Here is a 26,396-nt window from a genome sequence, read left to right on the forward strand (position 1 = left end):
TCTTTCATCTTTTATTTTCTGAAGTAAACGTAAGAACACGCCAGGTCTTCAGAGATGGAGATGGGGAGGGATCTTTCCCTACTTAAGCACATAGACGCTGGTACCCAATTACATACATGCATTTTGCTTTTCTGCTTAGGTTCAATATGATCTACACTTCAGATTCACATGTAGCAGATTCATGGCAAATTGTTTAATGTCTGAATAAGAACTAAAAAATGGGGCCCAATCTACTGGACTTCAACGGGTGTTGCACCAAGCCTTTTGGTTTGCTTTATGAATGGCCCCCACCCTATAATTTGAATTGATTTTTTTTCTAGAATGCCCATTTCTCCCTCATCTAAATTACAAATTACTTTCAATGATCTTATATCAAACATTAAAAAATGTTAACCTATGTACAAAGGTAAGCCCTTTTGGGCAAGTGGAGCTGGAGGTTTAGCTATTCAATTCAATAATGCATATTGCCAAACCCTTAGCATCAGGGAAGGCTGACTGACATTAGCAAGAGATCTCATTACAGACATGATTTCACATCTCATAAGATATACAGTACATTTATTTACTGTCCATCTCTCTCTCACTCACTCACACAAATAAAAAAACAAAAACATTTCACATGTAAAAAACAGAAGACGCAGAACATGAACTGTTCAGATACAGAATATCTGATTTTATAAAGCATCTTTTGTCCCAGAGGGTCTTAAAATGCTTTACAGATTCAAAATCTTGCTCTGAGTAGACTCATTCTGTGCAGGTGGTATTACAAGGGGAAGGCTTGCAGATGAGCTGGACTGAAGTATAGTCCAGTAGCCATCTCATTAGTGCAAAGAGGCTGAGGGAACTCTTTTCAGAACACCATAATGCTGCTCTAAAACGAGCAAGATCCAGACCTCTCTATTGTGTGATGCAGGACACAGTATAGAGGGGTGCATGGGTCCTGACCACATCACCTTGGGGCCATAAAGTACCAGGAGACACATTAGCCAGGCCCTCCACACAGTGCTGAAAAGAGCACTAGGAAAGTATCATACTTTGCTGTGTAGTTGCACCCATGCAATGTAGGGTGGGAGTTTGACTTATTATATGCATAATTCTCTCTCTCACACAAATGTCTTCATCTACCACTGATATACAAGCAAATGCTAGGGTGAAAGGCAGGTGCTTACAACAGTACATTGCAACGGTACACAGACATTTAGGACAAGAAGTGAATAACATACCTATTTAAAATACACAAGAGGAATTTTGGTAGGCACCATATAATTTCTAAATTGGAGTTTGGCCAAGACCCTGAGGTTGACAGCTCTGACCTACTCTTGTGTAATGTGCCATCAGTTCTTTAATGACCACAAGGGGTCAGGACCTCAGCTTTATGACTCATCTGAAAGATGTCACCACCCATAGCACAGTGCTCTCAAACACCAGGCTAGGGCATTGGTTCAGGGACTCAAAGGGGAAAAGCCACCTTCTGACCCACCAACACTGCCTTCTGAAGCACGTTTTATTGGAGGTCTAGCCAGCCTTGACCCTACTTAGTTTGGGCTCTCTGATAAGATGAATTATTTTACTTTTATGTAGCACTGTTCATTCTGAAGACTCTCAGGTGCTTCATGATTTAGAGACCTACAGCACCATTGAAATCCAGCCACCACTGGGGCATTGGGCACCATCCAACTGGCACACAGCTCACTGCACAACAACGGGAGAAAGGGGAACTTTCAATTAAGGATAATGGGACAAATCCCTGCACTTGAAGCGCTACGTATGTGCTGTTTAAAGGTCTTGTAGAGCGGAAAGGACCAGACTTGATAACGTCTCACCTGAACGATACCCCTCCCCCCAACAGTAAACTAGATGGTATTGAATTTATCGATCACAGAGTGATGAAAGGGTCAGTCAATGCTGCCGGGATTTGATTATGTGGCTTGAAGGACTCTAGTTAATTTGAACCTTAGATCACTAAGCCATCCTTGCCAGCATGGCTGAGGTGTTATGATTAAGGCCCATTTAAAGAACGAGCTGTTTTCTAATGTGACTGTTTTATAAAGGTCACATCCTTGTATGGCTGAGTGTCCCTGTTTTCTAACTTGCCCTATTTTTAAACATAATTTGTTTCTGCTTGGATATTTCAGGTTGTTTTCTTTGTTTGCTTCAGAAATGTGATAAGAAAAAATAATCTATAACCGCAGTGAGTGGGAAAGGTAATAGAAGTTTTAATGAAAACACAGCAGCGGAAATGATGGAAAGTTGACTGGCCGACGTCAGCCACCAGCCAAAGGTGTTCAGACAAATTCACTCTCTCAGATGCAATGCAGACATTTATACTGACATAGAAAAGTTAACATTTGCTAGAGCTCAACTATCTAGTCAATGGGAGGAGTGCATGCATATTAGAAATGAGAATACAGCGCACTCCATCCTTCGACCTATTAATTTCAATGGGACTATTTCTGGGATAAGGTATTAAGCAGGAGTAAGAGCAGCAATATCAAGCCGGTAATGTTTGTAAAGCATTTTGAGATTCTCAGATTAAAGACACCATGGGCCAAATCCCAAAGTCCTTATTCAGCTTTTACTCCACCCTTATTCACGCAGAACACCGACTGACTTCAGTGCCAGTTTTAACACATACCGACTTCAGGATCTGGTCCTATGTACGAATTATTATTAATATAGAGCTGACTCCTGAGGAAGTCTTGAGTATCTGCAACTTGCATTGATTTGGCCTGTAGTCAATAATATAGGGAAATGGCTTTTTTGTCTAGTATGGCTTGAGCCCTATCTGGAATCTCAATATTGTATAGAAATTTAGGTGTGTTCAATTTAATGACAGCTGTACATATGTCAATAACACACTGACAAGACAGGTCCCAATTGACTTCACTTGGTTTTGTGTGCAGGACTGGGCCCTTAATTTGATTTTTGTTTTTGAAGAAAAGGCCAGCTCTCTCTCTCACTACTGCACCATTGAAATGTAGCTCATTTCAGTGGGAGCTGAAATCACTGAAAAAAAAAAAAAATCTTCAAACATCAAACCACAGTACATTTTGGCACAGAACTGGAGGGTCCAGAAAGACTCCCTATCACACCGCATACTGTAATGCATCCAAAAGGGACTAGTACAGTTTTTGGTATGAAGACAACTATAAGTGGATCTTCAACATGAACAGTGTCAGTTTAAAAAGTGGCAGGTGGAAACTTACCAGAGCAGCTCCTGGTAGTGCCAGTGAGAGGCTTTCCACTAATTCCCCATGCACCACTTGGAATATATACATTTATATACTTTGCACAATCAATTCAGTTCTGAGCCAAGAACGTGCATGCAAAGTTTTAGCCTGGAGAAAGGCTCCCTTAGGAAACTGGCCATTTTCTAGAGTAGAAAATATTTGGAAGCCATCTGTTTCTAAGAGATGGAAGGTCTCCAATCTGTGGAGCAGGGAGGATTTGAGTAACTGGGAGATGGTTTTGGAGTTTTCCCTGAAAAGAGTACTAACCTTGCTCCCTGATGCCCCCAAACTTTCCTATCATATGTTTCCACCCAGCCCACCTCCTCTGCCAGTTTTCAAGCTGATTATGGGGCAATGAACCAAAGGGGAGAGCTGGGTTAGTTGAGATAACATCTGCCAGGGTCAGGGAGGGAACCAGCATGGTTCTAGAACAGGGAGGGAGCTGGCAACAGATTAGGCAAGTGGGTGCGTTCTGGGGACTGCGGGGCAATTAAGGGAGCTAAGAGGAGATTGGGTCTCTTCTAGAGAAGGAAAGGCAGGACTTGCAACTGAGAAGGGTCAAAGTGCCTGTAGATGCCCAGATACCACAGTGATGGGTGACCTTATAAAAACCTAGATGGAAAAAAAAAGCCCTAGATCGTTGTGCAGAGGGAAGGGGAGTGCGAGTTATGATTGAAAAAATTAATACACTTTTTCTAAGGGTTTTAAAAAGAATTTCCAGTTCACCCAACCATCTGAAATTCCTCGGGGGGAGGATAGAGGGAATTCTTCCCCAGAAGGGATGAATTATTGCAATCGGTACAGAGATTAATGAACAAAGGCTTTTGTTTCCTGAAATAACAGCACTTTCTAAAGGACACTGATATGTACCACTACGATAATGATTGCTGTATGGAAAGGCCATGTCTTATAGGGATCATGGTCACATTCTAAGTGTTTTTTTGAATGAAATTCACCACAGAGGCTTCTACTGAAATGGAACGATAGCAGTTCTGGTTCGACTGGGTGTGGATTAGGCACCCAGAGGGACTCCAGAATCTGTGCATTGTGGAGCTCAATGGGACCCCAGGTCTGTACCCCCCTGCTTAGCTGAGTCTGGGAACTCTGCCCCCCATTGAAGAACAGGGAGGAAACTCTGTGAGGGAAACCATGCAGTTTTTGCTGCCCTAATAAGCCCTCCCATGAGCTTTTCCACCAGTGTTTGCAAACCAATAACCGTGCAATGTACTCTAATGTATCCATTAACAATAGCTTTAATAGCAATAGACACTGCCACACCAATCAATAGCCAGAATCCTCTTTCAGGAGCATTTTTGATCCCATAGACTTCTATAATCTTGTTCTCCTGTTCATGTTTAGTTGAGAGCAAAGCAAATCCCATGGTAGCAGTAACTTAAATCTGAAGGCTTATGCACTGGAACCCCGAGCATTAGATCGTGCGCAATGTTCCAGATTAATGAGCCCCTGAAGAAGCAAAGGGAATGCACAAATCTATGGGTTGACACAGTCCTGCTGAAGGAGATTTGTGGTGTTTGTTTAGAGGCAGGTACGCTTTGCTGCTACTAGTTTTGGGTCTAATTTTGCCTTGCATGCTCACACAATTCCCTTTTAGTCCATAGTAACCCCTGTGCACAGAGTGAAGGGAGAATTTGTCCCTTTGTTCCTAACAGAATACTTCTAGTGAATGTAATGCTCATGAAAGATGTACTAGAGATAGAGCAAGTGAAGTCCTCTGTTTAGCAGCAGAACAAATACCACAAAGTCAGTGACACTTCAAGCTTACCACAGCCCATCCTATGCGTCTCAGTCCTAACCTAGAGGAGCCAGTTCTCAGGGTGAGACAGGAGAGAAGTCTCCCTTCCCCATCCAGTCTTTGATTTTTTTTGCTGACACTGCCAAAGAAAGTTACACCTATTGTGGTGGATTTCTGTGCTGGTGACATCAGTCTACATCAACATTCCAATGAAGAACCCAGGGATATAGGACTCTATATCCCATTACCAATGCCCTGGACCGCTATTAATGTATGCCCTGAAGTCACTGCTACATAAGCAGTGGTTATCATCCTGTTAAGATACCAGATTGCCTAGCTGAATTTATACCTGTGGTTTTACTTCCCACCGAGAAAAATTCTGCTTGTAGATACATGTCTGCAATGCCTGATTACTTTAGTGGGAGCTCTGTGTGTACCTGAGGGTAGAATTTGGCCTACTTGATTACTGGGTAAAAATCTGGAGCATTATAATTTTATATTTAGAGAAGTTAACATTAAGCTGCTGGGTGAGATTTGTTTTTATTATGTAGATTGTTACCAATATGGAAGAATGGGTTTCAGTGAGTGAGGAAGCACACCAAACTATAATATAAGCACCCCCAAGAGTTGCAATTGCATTTATCAGGTTCTTGCTTCTCTAGCATTGCAACATTCACAGAAAAGTAAGTCGCCAGTAGCTAAATGATCTAGACAACATCTTATATGGCATATCATATGCAGAAACAAATTGTCTGATAATTCATTGTTAGGCTGACATGCTGTGTCTCTGAGACATTAATGGTAGTTTAGACAATTTTGTAATTTGTTGCAGATACTGTATAGGCTTTAAAATGATCAAGCATACGGGAAGATTTACAGATCAGAACAATAAAACAGTTTCCTATCATGTTGGTAACTAATGCAAAGACTGTGTTTTCTGAGCATTCCAAAAGCTATAAACATGAAATAGCACCGGACATAAATACTCTAACAAAAGTCCAAGAAGTTACCATGCACTGTCAAATTAAAGCTTCTAAAAATCTGTGAACCGGGCACAGTTTCAAAAAGCATGCTAGAAAAGAAATACATGTAATTTTGCCACTGAAAAGGTAGCGCCTTTCTCCTTACTCTTTACTGAGGTCTTCCCTATGTTTTAAATCAACCGATTCGTGAAAGGTATCATCAAGTACAAGCTGTCCAGAAAATTGTGGCACTTAACAGATCTCTCTTGCTAACAGTATGCTGCAAAATAAATTGAGCCCTGACATTGAACACCTCCATTGTAGATAACCTATACATTCAGAGGATACAGTAAGAAATTATTCTATAGTACATATTTAATAATAATTTAAAAAAGTCTAACTTAGTCACAATCTCTGGCCAGTAGCGAAATATTGACATGTTACTAGAATAAAGGCTGATCTTAACTCTTCCATGTAACAAACAGAAATCAGCATCTTCCAACAAGTCTCTGTGGGAATCATCTCACTACCATTTGCACCAAGAAAAAAAAGTAAATATGCTAATTTCACAAATGGAGTTTGACAAGCAGTCTTGGCAAAACAAAGCACAAACATAACATTTCACAGGTACAGTTACCATGCAAATGCATGTTGAGTTTGTTATTGTTTTTAACCCCAAATCACAATTAGCATGCAGATTTTTATTCCCCAACTACTGTATTAGATATTGTCTTGGTAATGTACCTCTTTGGTGTAACCATAGCCATTTAGGCAAGATTATACCACCTTAGGAAAGAATACAAGCAAAACCTGCTCATATGTATACAGTATTTACACAGTGTGCCTTTAAAAAACAAAACATGTTACATAGATTCGCAAACACAACTCTGTCAAAAATGAATTTTTAAGCTTAAGAAATAGATTTTAAACTACAAGGCCACCCCATTTGTTATGAACAATTTTAAAAAGTTCCCACCCCTAAAAATTTGCCAGTATATTTCCTCATTTATAACAGTCTTACCAACTCTCTAACACAGTTGACCCTTATGAAACAGCAACTAACAAATCTTACGTTTCTTAAATGCACAATAGAATGGACTCTGGGATAGGTACAGTACAGTTCTTAAATGTATAACATGGTGGAGCAGAATAACCTTAAATAACCCATTTGTCATTTTAAGTGGTCCATGGCATCTTTGTTCAGGCAGAGGCTTCTGCTGTTCATTGGGGAGTTCTGGCTTTTGTTGGCATTAGCTCCAAGACCACACTTTTGCGTTCAGAATTGAACATAACAGTAATTCACAGAATAGTGCTATATCCTTGTTTCTCAAAAATGGGTAGGAGCCACATGTACAGTATTCCCTCATCTAAGTGAGGCTGCAGCCTAAAAGCAGCACCTTTGGCCAACAAAAAAAAAAAAATATTCCAATGTGAAGCAGAATTTTGTATGTTCATTTAAGCAACTGCAACAGGAGCCTGAACTCGCAGTGTCTTTTCTGAGCGCGATCTCAGACCTTTATACAACGGAGCCCTTCGAAGAAGACAAATGAATTGACTGAATCCGTGTCGCCAACGTCCTCTGTAAGTCTTGTAGTACATTCTGACCAGACGTGTCTCCATTCTTGTCATACAACAGCTGTTTGAAAGCTTCATTTTCAATGAGGACCATCATATTTTTTAGAAAGTAGCCTTCACAATAGGAGGATAGTTCTGTGACTCCGAGAAACTACAAAAAGTGGGGATTAAAGAAAGGTAACCACTCTGATAGATATGGGTCAATAAATACTGTTCATGAGAAGTAAAGATTACAAACTGCACACAAACTATACAAGCTACATTTTTCAGATGGGAACATTGACACCCACATATATGTGTGTGTCAAGTGATATGTCACGTTGTTTGCTTCGAATTACAAATTCCAGACTTAAGACTATGTCAAAAAATTAAGGTCAGCTTGGAGGCAAAATTCCAAGGATGAAATTCAGGCCCCATACAAATCAATGGGATTTTTGTCATGGATCTCATTGGGGCTAGGATTTGGCCCCATAGTTTCCACCACCAAAACCAGTAGATTTGGGGAGATCTACCAGAGGCCAGGTCTATCAAGGCTGTCTCCCAGCTTTCCTGCCAAGCATGATACACCTGACCGGCACCACCATCAGAAGTAACTGCATAAAGATACGTACTCTTGGCCTGGGGTGAAATAACTCCAGTTGGAAAATGGCTGCTATGCGTACAGCATGTGAAGTATGTTGTTTTTGGGACCACTACATTCCTTTACACTCAATGTATCCCATCTTGCTTGCGAGTAAGCAAGCGCTAAATGATCCACTAGAGCACAGGAAGTAGCAGTTGCCTCATAAGAAGTAGTGAGCAAATGGCCTGATCCTATGCAAGTAGTAGCCCCGAGCATTCCAGTCAAGGACTAGGCCCTGAGTGTGTTCTGCAAAGTATACAGAAAAGTGCTCCATGGAGCCACCAGCCTGGGCAAACTCCTGGTGTGTTTGAGCTCTGAGAACAAATGGAAAGCTTTGGACTTGCTAGTGGATGGAGGCCTATGCAACCCATAACTGTAGATGGCTTTTTCTATCTTTAGCCTTGGGATCTTTACTCTGTTTGCAGAGTCTAGAAAGTAGGGTCAATAGTACAGGCCCACCACTAAATTAACATAATCTGTGGATGACACAAATGTTGTCTACAAAAAAATGGGACAGTTCACGGCAGGTTAGGAGCTTTCTAAAGGAGAGCATGATTTTGGATTTGGAAGGTCAGATGCTCAGCTGGTGTAAACTGAAGTAGCTCCATTGAAGTCAGGGAGTTGTGTTAATTTACACCATCTGAGGATCGGATCAGAGATTGGATTACTTCTCTTTGGTGGATTTATACTGTTCTCTTAAGATTTCACTCCATTCTTCTTTACTCCTCCTTCCATTCTCTTTACTCACTATTTCAATATGCAGTACATTGCAGTGAGGAAATAATATATTTTTCTTTTCTTTCTTATTGTTCATCTGATCCCCAGCCGGCATGCTGGGGAAGTGCTGAGTATTATGTGTACTCTCAAAACTCCTATTGACCTCACTGGAAGTTTGGGATATGCATGGAAAGCATGACTGGTACCTTGTAGAAACTAATCAACCAGTGTCACCAATGCAATTTGCCAAATCACATGGCTTTTCTCTGGAGAGAACACACAGTAAAGAAAACCTTGAGTAAAAATGAAAACTTGAAAGCTATGCTAATCAAATGACCATTTCTTCCTAGGGTCCTTTACAATCACAGGAATGGAAAGTCCTCAGCAACCATCTAAATGAACTGAATATTCAGAATATAACACTATGCCATGCCACAGAGTTAACTAATGCACTGTGATATGGGGACATTGTATGCCAGCAGAAGACAAGAAATGGAGGCTGCTTGTAAAACCTGCATTCTGAGTAGGGTGAGAAGAATTGAATAGAATGAAATGTGAACGATTTAACAATTTACAGATCATCAAGTCTGAAGTGAAGGGTCTTGGTCTCACAAGTCTATCATGTAGACACACCTACAACTGTCAGAATTCAGCGACAGCTCCATGCATTGAGCACTTGCTGGATCTGGCCCACAGAAGTGAACTAGGGCCCAGATTCAGCATGTGCCTAACCTTGCCTTCAATAGGGTTACTCACATGCTTAAGTGCACTGCTGAATTGGGGCCTAGAGAGACAAAAAATCCAGTGTAGCTTATTTCACTTTAGAAGAAAAGGCCCAAGAGCTGAAATCAAAATTGAAATGATTCTTTTTATCTAGGATTAAAACCCCCTGCTAAATCCAGACGTTGTCTCTCTCGCAAGCTGGGAAATAAATCAGGTGCCTTTCAAAGTGGAGGACGCTTCTGTTCCTTCATTTGTTTCTATCACAAAAGACAGGTCTCTAGATACACTTCATATATAACTCATTTTCAGGAATGAAATGTTTTCCTATTTCAAAAGCTGATGGCACACCAGTGCATAGCATTATCTATAGGGAATACATGATTGCGAGAAATGAAGATTTGATCAGCAGGAGTTGGGAATGGCCTGTGTTGTGGAGCACCTCAAATGAGTGCTGATCAAATCCCCAGGTCACACCACACCATGAAATCTTTTGTATGTGCCACATCTTACAGAAAAATAATTTTAGGAATACTTGTAACATATTTTTATTGGGACTATTTTTGTATCCCTCCACCTGCCAAGCCTTAGTTAATGTGAGTTCCACTATAAAATGCACAAAAGGAGAGGAAAAAATAAAACTGAGAAATGTAAAACACTCCCCCAAATGACTTAAAGTTGTTTTTCTAAGTCTAAAAATGTCATGCTTTAATGTCCTATAATTCAGGACCACTGGGAGGACTATGGAATAGCTGGGCATTTCCCCTCTCCAATGGTATACAAGTCTCACTACTATCCCTGCAGGACATTAGGCTTTGGCAATGTGTCATTTTTAGATACAGAAAAGCTGTCAGCTACTAAGGCCGAGAATCACTCATCCTGAACTTCCAGTGAGGGTAATGTTAGTGGGAATATCCCCATTTGCGAGAGGAAGGAAGGCAAGTTTACTTTTTTTTTAAAGGCAAATGTTTGAAATGGCTTAGGGCAGGGGTGGCCAACCTGTGGCTCCAGACCCACATGTGGCTCTTCAGAAGTTAATATGCGGCTCCTTGTATAGGCACCGACTCCGGGGCTGGAGCCACAGACGCCAGCTTTCCAATGTGCAGGGGGGTGCTCACTGCTCAACCCCTGGCTCTGTCACAGGCCCTGCCCCCACTCCACCCCTTCCCGCCCCCTCCCCTGCCATGCCCTCGCTCCTTTCCCTCCCCCACCCAGAGCCTCCTGCATGCCACCAAACAGCTGATCGGGAGGGGGAGTAGCTGCTGGTGGGTGGGAGGCACTGGGAGCGGGGGCAGGGGGCAGAGCTGATGTGTGTGTGTGTGGGGGGGCTGCTGACATATTACTGTGGCTCTTTGGCAATGTACATTGGTAAATTCTGGCTCCTTCTCAGGCTCAGGTTGGCCACTCCTGGCTTAGGGGTATGGAATGTTAAAATAAGTCCCAGCGAGATGGCCTATTGGAACAGATGATGAGGTCATAGCTTTGTGACAAATTGCACAAGCATGTGATACATATGAACGTCACACACTGGGGGTGTAGAGAGACACGCATACGCACACATACAGGTGTCTTACCTTGGCATGATTATAAATATCCACACAACTTTCTGTGTTTATACTTTTTGCACAGATGATCTCACAGTGTCGTTGCAAAGCTTCAAGCTGGAAGAATTTAGCAGCAGAGAGAAGCTAAACAGCAGAGAAAAAAAAGTGTTAGAAGCGCTGAACAGGGCAGTATTAAACAGTATCATTTCCTTGCTACTTTATTACATTTATACACAGACTTATAATTAATTAAGTTTCATTTAATTTATCAGTCATTTCACTGCCATAATAAGAAAAAGTTCTTTTGCTGCTTTTACCCTTTTCAGTGTTACAAAGGGAAATAACATAACAGCTCAGACTATGATGAGCAGCTGTCGGTAAGTGATGAGTGGCAAACAGAGCACTCAGATCCAGATGCTGCCATTTTTGGGGTGCGGGGACAGAAGTGTATAAGTTCCCCTGACCTCAGGGCACTATCGAGGAAGCAGCATAACCATGAAAACCTACAGCCCTTCCAAAAATGTGACTCTGAATGGAAGAATCTGCACAGCTACACATTAGAAACAAATAGCCAGGGTTCAACCCTGCTTTTTGCAATAGCAAACAGAAGTTATGGGCTTGATGCAGGAATTACAGGTTGAAAACCTATGGCAGGTGTTATGCAGGTGGTCAGATTTGACCATTGCAATAGTCCCTTCTGGCCTTAAAATCTACAAAACCAAGTGGGTTCAAACCTCTTCTCTCAGCTGGTGGAAGAGGGTAGTGCAGGCAGAGCTCCACTCAATCCCTCTTCTGGCTGGGGGGAGACAACAAGCTCTGCTGGGTGAAATCCTGGTTCCACAGAAGTCCACAAGAGTTTTGCCACTGACTTTTATGGGGTCAGGATTTCACCTGCTGCCTCTTTTCCTTGCTGTCTGGCTCGTGAAAGATCTCCTGCTCTACTTTTTCTCCTTCCACGTGGTCCCATTGCCCCTCCTCTCTTGCTTAGACGGTAAGCAGGGGTTCTTCAGCGCTACGCAGTTTGCTCTGATTAATACACATATATCAGGTTGAGCTGGGAGCTCTATCTTTAGGCATTTACATAGCACTTATCACTGGGAGTACCCAACAAAGTGCTGCTCAGTGGAACCCAACAGTGCCCTCACACTGCAAGCCAGGGCTGTTAGGAAAAAACTGTTAGAAAGTTGTTCTGGCCCTGTCCATCCACTCACCTCCAGCTCTAGTCTAATCCCCTAAATAAATCCCAAATCTGGAAAATCTGCAATGCTGATGTGACAGCAGCCAGCTGGCCCCAATTATGAATCGCAGCAAAGATTTCAGTATTTCCTGTGCTTCTTGTTACCACATTTATAATAAAGCAAGTTGCTAAATATAACTTTAGAAAACTAGGGCCGTATCCAGGCTCCAGCTGCCACCGTGGCTCAAGGAGTCAGACCTGTGGTCCACAAGGGCTCTTAAACCACAGGAAACAAAGGGAATCCTGAGGGATTAGGAGCCTTCTCTTAGGCAGCTGCATAGTCTTTACAAGGCTGTTCAACAGCCCCCCCCCCTTTTGTCCAACACAGCTGCCATATTTGACAGTCAAGCCCATGGGAATGCCCTCAGAGGGGACCATGTGCCGGACTTGGACACCCATATAAATCAACTGTTGGGCAGGTATATATATATATATATATATATATATATATATATATACACACACACACACACACACACACACACACAGAGTCTCGATTCAGAAAGAGGTATGGGGTGTTACCTAGTTGATTATGTGTATAGATCTATATCTGTAAAGCTGTTGTCCTATCTAGTTTGAGAACACTTTTCGCAGGAAGGGTTAGGGTTTATAGGCCTCTTTGCAAAGTTGTGGGAATGAATTTGAAAAATAGCTGGTTTTAGTAAGAGAAAGGAAGTTAATTCGAGTGAGCTTAGTTAAAACTGCACCGAACTGGAGAGGACTAATTCCAGTTTTGTCTACTTATACAAATACTCCCCCCTCCAAAACTTCCTCAGCAGGATTATTATAAGGGTTACGATACCCACCAAAATAGACTCTCATTGGCCAATCATACCCAATTGCTGCTAGTTTCTAGTAGCGCTATCTCTGTCAAAACTCACCTTTGCTTGGGTGTCTCACACTGCACAATAACATAGTGGCAGATTCTATATAATCTGTGCACTATGATTTTTACCAGCTGTATAAATATCAGTGATTTTAATATTTAGTGTCCTATATTAGTTTTACCTGATATAACCTGAATGCTGTGGATATGAACGCTTCCAGCTCAGACTGGCGAGGAATTTGCCCAAACATGCCTTTATTTGTGTTTTATTGGGAGCCACTTGGTTGAACAATGGTTGATAATAACAATGCACAGAATTTTGGAAGGAGATCACTTAAAATCCATACAGTTATGCACATTTGATTGGGGTGAGGATGAGGGGGAAGATGACAAAGTGTAACTGGACTCCTTGGACAGGAGGATAAGCTTTTGAGATAAAAAAAGATTCCCTCTTCCCTCCATCTCAGGAGGCAGTTTAAGGTCCAATTCAGCAACACAGTTAAGCATATGGCTACTTGAAGCTGAACTTTGACTTCAATGGAACTACTCACATGCTTAAAGTTAGGCATATGCTTTCATATCTTCCTGAATGAGGAACTACACATGAGATTATTCTGATTTTCTGGACATCTGACTCCTAGCTACCAACCCCAGAGACACAGCTTGGAAAGGGGAATAGACTGATTTAGCGGCAAGAGACATCCTATTAAGACTAAAGGAATGAGGCTGTTGTACCACGGTGAGGGGAATATTTCCATATTTTGTAACACAAGCTTTTTGCTCTACTAGAAGAGTTTCTCAGAGTGTCTGGCCAGATGTTTTAGTTCAAATTATCTTTTGCTTTGGGATTTTTCTTTCTCTTTTCTGTCCAATGTCCAGTAAAACCTACTTTTATTTACATTAACTGGAATTGGGGGTGGAGGCTACAAGCTGGGTATTCACAGTGGTGGCACCTCAGTGAGGATCGACTATGAACTCAGGGAAGCAGGAAGAAGTGGTGGAGAGACAGTCAGACTGGAGGAAGAAATGAAAGCAGGTTTTCATTCCTTTCCTCAAAAAGTGCAGACAGATGCCACTGAAGACATGGGGAAAACTAAACCACCTGGTGAAGAGTTCTTTGCTGTTTGCCAACACTTGATAGAGACCATTTCCATGTGCAGCTATGTGAACACTGGAGAGATCACTTATTGTAACTCCCATCGGAATGAAGTAAAATATTTCTTACCTCCATTATTTCATTATTCTTAATTAGGAGTGATTCTGCACCGCCATAGTAAAGATACTGCATAACCAGCTGAAACAAAACAAAGAAACTGTTTGCTTATGAAAAGCAATCCCAGACAACAAATGTTCACTACATACAGTAACTCCTCACTTAAAGTCATCCCAGTTAACGTCGTTTTGTTGTTACATTGCTGATCAATTAGAGAACATGCATGTTTAAAGTTGTGCAATACTCCCTTATAACAGTGTTTGGCAGCCGCCTGCTTTGTCCACTGCTTGCAGAAAGAGCAGCCCATTGCAGTTAGCTGATGGGGGCTTGGAACCAGGGTGGACCAGCAGCCCCCCTCTCAGCTCCCTGCTCCCCTAAGTTCCCTGTGCAGCAGCTGCCCAACAGGCTATCAATTGCCGGCAGTTCAGCTGTCCCTCCCCTCACTGCCATGTGCTGCTCCTGCCCTCTGCTGGGGAGCTGCTCCCAGGAGCCTCCGTCTTGCTGTGTGGGGAAGTGGGGGGCTAATGTCAGGGTGTCTCCCTCCCCCCTGCTCCTGCCCCCCCCCGCTTACCCCACCTCTATAGAGCAGGAGGGGACACGACAGAGCTCAGGACGGAGAGAGCTTGTTGGCAGCAGCTGCTGTCTCAACTTGCTGATCTACTTAAAAAGGCAATGTACTTAGAATGGGGTCAGCTTACTTAAAGGGGCAATGCGCATCTCTCTCTCTCTCACACACGGTGTGTGTCTGTCTGCCATGCTGTCTCCCCTCCCGCCATTTGTGCTGCCTTGTAGAGTGTGAGGTAGGGTTACCATACGTCCGGGTTTCCCCGGACATGTCCGGCTTTTGGGTCTTTAAATAGCCATCCGGGGGGAATTTGTAAAAAGCTAAAAATGTCCGAGATTTCCCCCGGATGGCTATTTAAAGACCCAAAAGTGGCTGACAGGGCAGCCGAGCTGGCGGAAAGCGGTACCAGGAGCAGCATGGAGCGGCCGCGAGAGGTGGGTGTGGGCGGCCCGGCTCCCCCTGCCTGGGGCTCCCCTTGCCCGCCGAGGGGCACGGGCTCCTCTGCAGCACTGCCCGCCGTGGGGCTAGGGCTCTCCCGGGGCTCTGCCCTGCACACGCCCAGCACCCCCGGGGCTGCTCCTGCCTCCCCTGGCTGGCCCCAGATCCCCTCCCCCGTGGGTTTGGGGTCCTGCTGCGGCTTGTGCCCCTCTGCCTCCTCCGTGGGGCAGGCAGCCCCAGGGGGTTGAGGCCTTGCCATCCCTTCCCCAGCTGCCCCCGCACTGCCCTGCCGGGCCAGTTCAGCCCTCGGCGCCACCGGGTCCTGCCCTGCCTCAAGCAACCTGCCCCTACCATGGGGCAGCCTGGCCCTGGGGGACTGGGGGAGCCACAGCAAAGCCCCGCCCGGAGCTGGTGCAGCAGAGGAGCGGGGCTCTCAGCCCAGGCTCCGGCAACAGCCTGCAGCGGGGAGCGGAGGCTCCAGCATCAGCCTGCAGCGGGGAGCGGAGCCACCTCCTGCCGGCTCAGCTCAGCCCGGCCCCACTCTTAAAGGGACACGGACCCGGGCTCGGCCCGGCCCAGGGCACATGGGGGTGTCACCTCACCCCCCGCTTGGGGGGCCTGGCGAGGGGGGTGCTCGGCACCATAGCTCCCCTCCGCAACCTCCATAGTCAGCTTCTCTGCAGGCAAAGCTTGCCGCTCCCGCCGCCCCAGCTTACCTGCTGCCTGCCTGCCTGTCTGTTTCAGGCTTCCCGCAAACATTTGATTCGCGGGAAGCAGGGGAGGGGGGGGGCAGAGCGTTCAGGGGAGGGGGCGGAGTTGGGGTGGGAACTTTGGGGAAGGGGCGGAGTTGGGGCGGGGCCGGGGCCCCTTGGAGTGTCCTCTTTTTCCAGGACTACAATATGGTAACCCTAGTGTGAGGCTACATTAACAACAATGTTTTAACCCTTGAAGGATCAGCTAGTTTATCATTTAGCAGTAAGGCATTCCCTGGGAAAGATCCCACCCTCGTCCACCCTCTAACTTCACCACCTCAACCAACCTTCACAATCATCATTGCTGTGTATAGTATTAAATTGTTTGTTTAAAACTTAAACTGTGTGTGTGTGTGTATCCATCTATCTATCTATAGTCTTTTGTCTGGTGAAAATTTTCCCCCTGGAACCTAACCCCTCCTATTTACATTAATTTTTATGGGGAAATTGGATTCACTTAACATCATTTTGCTTAAAGTTGCATTTTTCAGGAACATAACTACAATGTTAAGTGAGGAGTTAGTGTATGTTACTGCCTTTCACTATCCTGCCTCCCTTTGCTTCAGCAGTCATTGTCATTAGTGTAACATGGTGAGGCTCATAGAACCATGTCATTTCCGCTTGAGTAAAACACATGAAAGGGAAGAGGTTACTATGAAAAATAAGCCACTTTGGAAAAGCTACTTGTGAGCAGCATTTTTAACTTTGCATCATGAGAATGGTGTGGTGGGAGAAGGCGTGTGTGGCTACCAAACAATGTGCAGGGCTATGGATTTGTCAGTCAAACCGGTCAAAAACCTGCAGGTGTCAGGTCATACATGGACATCTTCTCTGTCTCTGCACAGTTCTTGTCTTCACGGGTAGCATGGCTTCTCTCCCAATCCCTTTTAGCCACAGTGCTGTAACTCTCCAAAGAGGTTCAGGTAGCTCACAGGACAAGTTGATCCTGGCTCATTCATTTTCTGATACTGTTTTTACACCACTTAATCAAGAGAACATGCCACATATAGTGGCTGTTCCCTGATTCCTTCCCTTTCTGGGAAACCACACTCCCTCCTTTCCACACTTCTGTAGGCAAGCATGGTTTGTGAGAAGGTTTGTGCTGGGGTTTTGCATTGTAACATGGGCCAAATAATATTTCTTTTCAGGAAACTTAGATTAAGTTTAAATGTTATTGCAGGCAGCTGTAAGTGACACTGAAAAATATCTGCAGCTCTAACAATCAGTAAATGGAACTGTTATTGCTCTGGTTAAAATAAACTTTTCTTAGGCATGCACGTTTTTGAATAAACTGCATCTAGCCCAATAGGCGAGACAGATAAGTTTGGCTCTACATTTTCGCAGAAGGAATTACAAAATTTGAGCAAACAAATATTGCTAGGAAAAGAAAGGCCTCTACATCCTCCAAGCTTGTGTGTGCACATGCAGGAATATCAAACATGAGAAAAAAAAACCCAAAAGTCTATGCAAATGTTCCACTGAAATGCCCTGCTCTGTCTTCAAAGACTATAGAAGTGAAATGTACATAGTTAAATCTAGTCACTCACATGTTATTTGACTACAATCAGCACTATAATGCAGGTTACTATATAAAGGGAGTTGAGGCCTTTGCTTATGAAACCACTACTCTAAGGTATGATATGATTAATTTACTAAATGTAATTGCATTAATTTGTGCAGAGTACATACAACTGTTGATGTCACACATTCCATTCGGATGGTTTGTGGGCACAGACTTTACCTGAAATATGGGGTACTTCACATAGCTGATCTCAATACAAGTGTTCTCAGCTGAGGGTTTGCTAGATAGCAGCGCTTTAAACCTAAATAAAAATGAGCAAGATTGAAATACCATACTACAATTCCACTTTGCTATATTTCAGCAGAAAGGTAAGGGAGGTGACCATCAATTACTGTGAAAATAGGACGTTAGAATGCAGAGAAGTTTAGCGGGATTTGTAACCTGAAATATATGATGGTTTATATACTGTAGAGGGTATGTCTACACCGTAATTGGAAGCATGATTGCAGCTCAGCATACAGCACTGCAGCACGGATTACCCATGCTAGCTTTAATCTAGTTAGCACAACTCTCAAAATAGCAGTGAAGACACGGCAGCGTGGACCCCCATGCAGGCTAGCAATGCAAGTTCATACCCAGCTTGTGGGCAGGCATGTACAGCCCATGCTGCTCCACCTTCATTGCTATTTTTAGCCGAGCTAGCTAGATGCAAGCGAGCACGGGTATGCCTGCTTGAACTACAATCATATCTTTGATTGCAGTGCAGACACCCCCTTAAAGGTATGTCATCAAATTCAAAGTAAAATTAGGAAACCTCTTTTATTAGGACATTTCATTCTGAGTTTCTGGAAAATGTATCCAATTTTGTGAAAAAAACCTACCTAGAAAATATAGATGCTGTACCCACTTGGAACTTATTACAGGATCAGGACTGACTGTTTCTTCGCTTGAAGATAGGGCCATTTTTGAGTAAAACCTGCAACTTTTAAAAATTCAAAATTTCTTTTTGGATTGATAAAAAGCAACAGAGGGTCCTGTGGCACCTTTAAGACTAACAGAAGTATTGGGAGCATAAGCTTTCGTGGGTAAGAACCTCACTTCCTTGCATCTGAAGAAGTGAGGTTCTTACCCACAAAAGCTTATGCTCCCAATACTTCTGTTAGTCTTAAAAGTGCCACAGGACCCTCTGTTGCTTTTTACAGATTCAGACTAACACAGCTACCCCTCTGATTTTTGGATTGATATCAGCTTGCATTTTAAATATTTGCAGCTTTTTTTCCCTTCTCACATCTCCATTGTGCTGGCTTGCAAGATGGCCAGGGCAAAATGTTGACGATTCTACACAAAGAAGTTTAATACTTTAATGCAGGTTTAATACAATTGTTTGGAGATGGGGAGAGAAAGAATTGGATATATCGCTGTTCTCAGAATGTTAAAATTCTCATTTCAACCATAGATTTGGACATAAAAGCAGAGTAGAATTCATTTAAGTTAATTGTAATTGTATGTGATATTTATACAGATATGTAGATATTTACCTATAAATCTAGGATTTTAGCTTTTAAAAATGTTTAAGTTACTAGATTGGGATTGACATCCTTAGAAACTGAAGACCTCTTTTTGGCCCTGATTCAGGAAAACATTTCTACTCAGGACAACACATAAGCATTGGCCTAGACAAGGGAGAGACTTAAGCAAGGGTATAAATGCTTTCCTGAATCAGGGCCTGAATGCACACCTTCATGCACAGGACAGCTAAGCAAGGACAGCAAATGTGCAATGTTCCCAATGAGTCATACCTTTGTTTTCGAAGGACTGCCTTTTCAACGTACCTCTGCTAAGTCTGGCAGCTTGTGCTGGTGCTTTTTGTTATCAGGGACATATCTCCACTTAAAACTAGTCTGAGACCACCACTCAAATCACAACCAGCCAACAGATAATAAATGCTTTCATTCACAATCAGCACTGGCTATATTCAAGCCCGTACCTTAGAGCTGAAAGGCCCTGCATTACCAGTTCTCTGTGTCACTGAGTCCTCTTGTTTGCTATGTTTTTTGCCTTTGTTGCATCTCACAATATTCAGGATATCCTTTTTACTCTTGACATTGTATTTCATGACTCACAGCATTCTCTTGTATGCCTATCTTCCTTCTCAACGCTAATCCATGGCAGACAATGTAATTTCTTGATTGATTGCTGTATTAGGGCTGAAACTCTGTGTGTGTGTGTGGGGGGGTGGTGGTATTTAAATTAGGTGTTGACAGCCAAATAATTATCTCCTCCACATACAGGAAAAGAAAGCTGAGAATCATGAAATGGCAGTCTACAACATTTTATCTGAGAAGGGTGATATACACAGAAACCCTCTCAATTATATTTTCTTTGTAAATCCAGCTCCAGGTAAGTGTACCAGGTTCCTTATACTTGTTTTTAGGTATCTACATTTAAAGGTGTGTTTTCTAGATAGCAGGAAATTGTGTCCTAGGTTAATACACGGCTATCTCGATATAATGTGACCCGATATAACATGAATTCGGATATAACGCGGTAAAGCAGTGCTCCGGGGGTGGCGGGGCTGCGCACTCCAGTGGATCAAAGCAAGTTTGATATAACGCGGTTTCACCTATAACGCGGTAAGATTTTTTGGCTCCCGAGGACAGCGTATACCAAGGTAGAGGTGTAATTCAATTTTGGGGGAGGGAGGGGTTGAAGAGTACCTTACCCCAGCTCCTCCCTGCTCTCCAAGGGATACTTGCATGTTTGGACTTCAAGTGCCACTATTTTTCTCTCAAGAGTTGGAAAGTATAATAGACAAGCAAAAGATTTTCCCACTCTCCGAAGCTGTAACCCAAACCTTCCACCCAATGTGTGGTTAAGACAATGGGCTGGATTCATCATAGATACTAGTGATGAAATCCTGCCTCACTGAAGCCAATGGGAGTTTTACCATTGTCTTTAACAGGACCAGAATTTCATCCCCAACCTTTTCCAAAAGTTAACCCATAGAACCTCCTTCCCTTTTCTCAAAAGAGACCTTCTCCCACTTAGCTCTTCCTTGTTCCGTTCCCCCAATTTCCATGGAAGAACCCCAACCCTCTGCAAGTGGGTGCTGAGTCTCCTGATATCCACATGACTTATCTCCCTGCTGGACAGCCTTTCAGCATGGAACTGCTACAGGCTCCATGTCAGTTTTTCTTATGTGTGAAGCAAGGGGAGGGATCTCGCAAGGCAAGCCACCTATGTAGGCTGTGGAAGAAGGGGAGATTTCCAGAAGTGGGGCACATATGATGGGAATGGCTCCACCCAGGAATTCCAACCTGGAACTTCCTCCTCTTCCCAGAGATCCTCCCTCCATCCACAGGTTCCCCCAAATCTTAAAAAAATGGACATTCCTGAAAGTTTAAAACGTGTGTTTGTCGACGCATTTTGAATGTGTCCACCACCTACCGTCTACCGTAGGTGCCTCTGGAATGCCCAGCATCCTAAGGGTTAATGAACAAATGGCATTTCTAGTTGTTACATCCTTAACATAGATCAACAGCACTCAGTTCTGGGGGTAATTACAGAATTTCCACGTTCACAGAAAAGTCTGAAGCCCATTACCTGAATCATTAGTGCCAACAAATCTCAACAGAAAAGATCAAATTATTTGCATTTATTAAAAAAATACACCTGTACATTTACCTTGGGGATGCAGTAAATAATAACACTCGATGTGCATAAAATGGTCTTCCTTCCACCAGAAATGTAACATCTGACATCTCTTTATTATTAAGAAAATGGGGATCTGGAATCACAAAAGGAAAAGAAAAACTTTAGTCGGGAACAGGTGAAATGTATAGAAAGCATTTTCCTGTTTTTGTGAGAAAAGACAATGGCTTAAGGGGATATGTTTTTAAATGAGAAAAGGCTGTGAAGCTGGTTTGAATAGTCTGAGGTGGAAGATATGTACATATTCTAACAGAATCTATACAAAGGCAATTCAAAAACTCTGACAGTCATTTTTATCAGCCATCCATCACATGCAGGTCATTCTAGACTTTGGGTGAACTTTGAACAGCTCCCTAGTCCTGTTCTCCCTCTGCACCTAGTGACATCTGTACCTAAGCAGACACAAGGGTCCCGATTCTCATGTACATTAAGGCCCTTTGACACCACTCTGGCTGTGTGGCCTGAGTGTAAAGGAATCAGACCCCAAAGTAACTTGCAAAACTACAGGCCCAATCCTGGGCATCCAAGACACCTGTCGATTTCAATGGAAATCTGAAGTGAGTAAGAAATGCAGGATTGAGCCCCTAGACTAGTTTTTCCAATTCTGCATTTTACAGTTAGTTGTGCTCTGTCTTCTGGCCATAAAGACTGCCTAGTACATAGAGGAATGCAGCGGCTCCAGAGCATTCAAACTGAAATCACATTTCTGATGCCAGAGGTCTTGCAGCAATGCTTAGAAATCCAAAGACTGACTTTATTTAAATCATTTTCATTAACGCTTGCCCTCTTTCCTTTCTTTTGCTCTCTCCAAATCCTAGGACAGCTCTCTGTGAACATTGTGATCTGCACCTCACCTCAGACTTACCTAAACGAGAGGTCTGCTTTCGTTTGATTTCAACAAGCTTTGGAATAGGATAAGGTCCATAGCAATGAGTGAAAATGACAGACAGTTGCTGACTTATCACTTCATTCTAAACAAAAGAAATAAATACAAAGTATAAGCTTGTGGATTAACAGGTACAAGCTCCAATAATTCCCGAGAGTTCCCTCAATTGCGCACAATTCTAAGGCAAACAAATTGTGGTCACCAAAAGCTCTATCAAAATATTTGATTTACAATTATTAATTCTTCTTAGCCAATCCCCCATTATCCACTTTTTTATTGTTGCTCCCTCCCAATATGCATCACTTAAATGAAAAACTCCTCTACCAGAAGCCTTTTTTTATCCAGATAAATTTCATATCAACTGCTCCCTTCAGATATACAGAGTTCTACTGAAATATGGATTTAATTTCATTATTAAAATTCATTCTTACTGTCAAATGAATAAGCTGGCTTTTTAAAATGGTTTCTTTCTTTCTTTCTTTTTTTTTTTTTAGGAGAACAAAAGTTACTAAATAAATACATTTGCAATGTGAGAATGCTCCTGAAAACAGACCCTGCTTTGTATGTTGATAGCTGTTTTATAGCTTGTAGTATAATCTCTTAATTTAATTCTAGTTATGTCTTTGATGTAATTTTGTATCCTTTTCACTGGTATTTACCTTATGGGTGTTACTCTAGCTTCTGTAAACAAGGAAGGATTGTCTAATGATTCAGCCACTAACCTGAGTCTTGCAGCTGAATTCAGTTCTTGGCTTTGCCACAAGTTTCCTGTGTGATCTTGGGCAAGTAATTTACAGGTAAATTTTCCAAAATGTCTAAGTGCCTTAGAAGTTTAAGTCCTATTTTCAAAGGTTTTTAGGTGCTTAAAGATGCAAATAGACGCCTGGTGGGATTTTCAAAAGTGCCTAGGTGACTAACAACCACCGGTTTCAATAGGAGTTAAGTGCTTTGGAAAATCCCACTAGGCATCTTTAGGCACTTAAATACCTTTAAAGAGCTGGTCCTTCAGCCTTTAGAAGCCTAAATCTCACTGAAAGTCAATGGGACTTTGGCTCCTAAGTGCATAAATTGCTTTTGAAAATGGGACTGTATGCTTCTGAAAATGCCAGTTTTGCTGGTGAAAACAGGGGCAGCTTCACTGAAGTTAATGGGCTACTAGCCAATTAACATAAACAGAGACTATGGCCCTTAATCCCTCTAGGTCTCAGTTCCTACCTGTAAAATGGGGATAACTGTACTTCCTTGCCTCACAGGGATGTTGCAAGAATAAATGCATTAAAGATTGTGAGGAGCTCAGATACTACAGTGATGGAGGCCACAGAAATAGCCAGGTAGATATAAAATAAACATAACATTAAAAATGTGAGTTGTTCAAATTCTATATTTAAAATATCTGCATGGTACATAGAACAGAAAGTGAAGCTTTAATTCCTAAGCACATTTTATTGAGCTCTGGAAATAGTCGCTCATTCCTTAACTTACATAAAATATTAGGTGATGTGGCAAAGATATTGGAACAACTGTTCTAAAGTATCAATTAGTATAAGAAAAATACATAGGGTCAAACTGTGCCCTCAGATGTGTGCATGCACCTCCCCATGACTTCGAAGGAAATTGCACACAAGCACCCAAGGACAGAACGTGTCTCCTGTTACTTCAGACTTAATGCTAAGAGAAACACGCAGAAGTAGACTGCAGTGGTACCAAGCAGCTCAGATTGTCAAAAAGGGTGAAATGTGTTTTTCACTGAAAACTTGAGCAGGGAGTCTGGCAATACAGCTCAAGAGATAGGAAAAACACTGCGGTTTTGCTTAAAAAAATTGGTGACAAGGACATCATTATACACTAGCATATCTGTATTTAGTATTTTTCATACAGAGTTTAGCAAAGCACTTTACAAAGAGTGTGAATCAGACGCCTAAGAGAAAAGGAAGGTTTAAAGCCAGATTTAAAGAGGAAAGCGACTGGGTGCCCTGCCTATGCTACTGATACAACCATGGTTCTGTAACTGGTTCATGACACTCATCTGACCCAATTACAACACACAAGACTGAGCTGCATCCACAGAGCAGGGGTTTTTTTTTTTTTTTTTTTTTGCAGCACTCCCATGTGTCAACCAAGATTAAGAATCCACATCTACCAGGCTGTCGAAGGTTGTTTGTATCAGTGCTACATGGGGAAATCTGGGCAGCTATCCCCATGTCCCTCACCAGGGGATAGAGTGTTTGGAGGACATGCACAGCAGTGGCACCAGCAGCACGTGGAGCACTGCACTCTGGGATGTGCTACCACACAGAGAACTGAAAAGGAGGTGGGACGGCCAACCTGGTTACACAGGCATTTAGGGGGTCCCATTTATACTGCAGAACATGGTGTGATAAATTGGTTACAGGAAGACTGTAACCAGCTTAGGACACTGACCCAGGCAAAGCACTGTCAGCTGCCACAACTTATTAATCATATGGTATACAGACACAAACCACATCATGATGCTGTTGTGTCACTGACTACAAACTCGGTTAAAAGCTGTAGTGTAGACTGGGCCTAAGTTACACTACCTGGCTGTGCAATAGATTTACACATTGTATACCAATTAAGAAAAGTGGAATGGGGCGGGGGGCAAAAAGAGAGAGGGAACAGAGGTAGGAGCAAACGAGTTCTGACTCATGGAGTTGTGCAGGCCAGGCTGGGGTGTGATGAAGAACAGCTCGTAGATGATATAGGTCACACAAGTAAGTCACACAGCTCCTCAAATAAATGACATGGGATGCACATATGAAAACAAATCACACAGGTGCTTATATGTCTGATTTTGGAGTTTCTGATCTTTCCTGGGAACGCAGATTTATAGGAAAGAGATCTTACAGTTGGAAACTCCATCCCATCCTGACGGACGAAGACCTGGCCTTATTCCTGCCTTCACCACTTCTCGGCTGGACTGCAGCCATGTGATATACCTAGGCATGCAGCAGTTAGCACTTAGGAAACTCCAACGAGTTCAGAATGCTGCAGAGCGCCTCCTCGGCAACACCAGCTACCGTGAGCACCTGGCTTCTGCTCTCTATACTGGCCTCCCATAGAATACTGAATTAAGTTCAAGGTCTCGGTCCTTAACTTCAAAGCTCTCCATGTCTTCCAGGGCCCAAGGTCTCTAAAAGATCATCTAAGCTCTGGGATGAAGACCACGGTTGACAACTTCATTCCTTTGGCACAATGGAGCTTGCAACAATAAGAATAAAGCTTGTCTGTGCAGGAGACACAGATTTCTCCGGGGGTGTTCCGAGACTATGGAATGAACTCCCCAGGGAAATAAGGACCTCCGCAAACCTCACCACTTTCCACGCCAAGTGCCAGGTGCATTTTTTTGACCTTGCCTTCTCTTACATAAACACAGAGTAACAGGTGTGTATATATATAAACCCATACGCTACCAAAACAAGACACTCCATTGCACCCGTTTCTCCCTCTAGGAGAGGTTGAGAGAACAAACAACACATGACAGATGCACAGTCACATGGCTTAATGCATTGCTGGAAGGCATTCAGATACTACACTGATGAATGCACCATAAAATTCTATATAAAGAGTAGAATATAAGAGAAAGCAAAAACCAAACTAATCATTCTATTTTACACAGTGTGGAACTTCATATTTGTAGTACTGTCAGTAGTTTTCATTTTGGGGGAAGTCCAGACATATGGTTGGTGTTGACAAAGTCAGTAGTTCACAAGATCAACAGACAGTTGAAAGGCCAAAAAATTGCTAAGCTGAAAAGACGACAGGAGGGTAAGTCACTGCTAGTTCAGATTCATGGTTCCCAAACAATAAGTTTTCACCAAGGACGTGGAGGGGAAAGGGGAAAGTCATTATAACAGGGTAGCTCAGACTCCTACACACATGCTGGCCTTTGAGGGATGGGGATACTGGATATGATCTCTGAAGCCTGCAGATTTTAACAATAAACCAGGCAGGAAGAAGCAGCAGAGAGGGTAGATAAAAGGGAGCCTTTGTCAGAGATGGAAGTCTATGATCCTGGGCTGCTGAGTAATAAATAGCTTTCACAGAGGAACTTGAGGCCAAATTCTGCTCTTGGATGTGTGTGGGGGGCTCCCATTGAACTAAC

The 26,396-nt window shown here is 42.9% G+C and overlaps 1 protein-coding gene across 2 annotated transcripts in view; it reads right to left on the bottom strand.

The window, feature by feature from the left end:
• Nucleotides 1–541: 541 nt before the first annotated feature.
• BTBD11 (BTB domain containing 11) overlaps nucleotides 542–26,396 on the bottom strand; it is a 281,768-nt gene continuing 255,913 nt past the window's right edge. For both annotated transcript variants that reach the window (XM_034778075.1, XM_034778064.1), the window contains 6 exons: nucleotides 22,253–22,358; nucleotides 21,361–21,463; nucleotides 17,896–17,977; nucleotides 14,412–14,480; nucleotides 11,154–11,267; nucleotides 542–7,671 (listed from right to left, as the gene is read on the bottom strand). In XM_034778075.1, the coding sequence (XP_034633966.1) occupies nucleotides 7,462–7,671; nucleotides 11,154–11,267; nucleotides 14,412–14,480; nucleotides 17,896–17,977; nucleotides 21,361–21,463; nucleotides 22,253–22,358 (684 nt within the window). In that variant the 3' untranslated portion in view covers nucleotides 542–7,461. The remainder of the gene's footprint in view (nucleotides 7,672–11,153; nucleotides 11,268–14,411; nucleotides 14,481–17,895; nucleotides 17,978–21,360; nucleotides 21,464–22,252; nucleotides 22,359–26,396) is intronic.

Source organism: Trachemys scripta, chromosome 1 (genome assembly GCF_013100865.1).
Source record: "Trachemys scripta elegans isolate TJP31775 chromosome 1, CAS_Tse_1.0, whole genome shotgun sequence".
Taxonomy (NCBI): Eukaryota; Metazoa; Chordata; order Testudines; family Emydidae; genus Trachemys; species Trachemys scripta.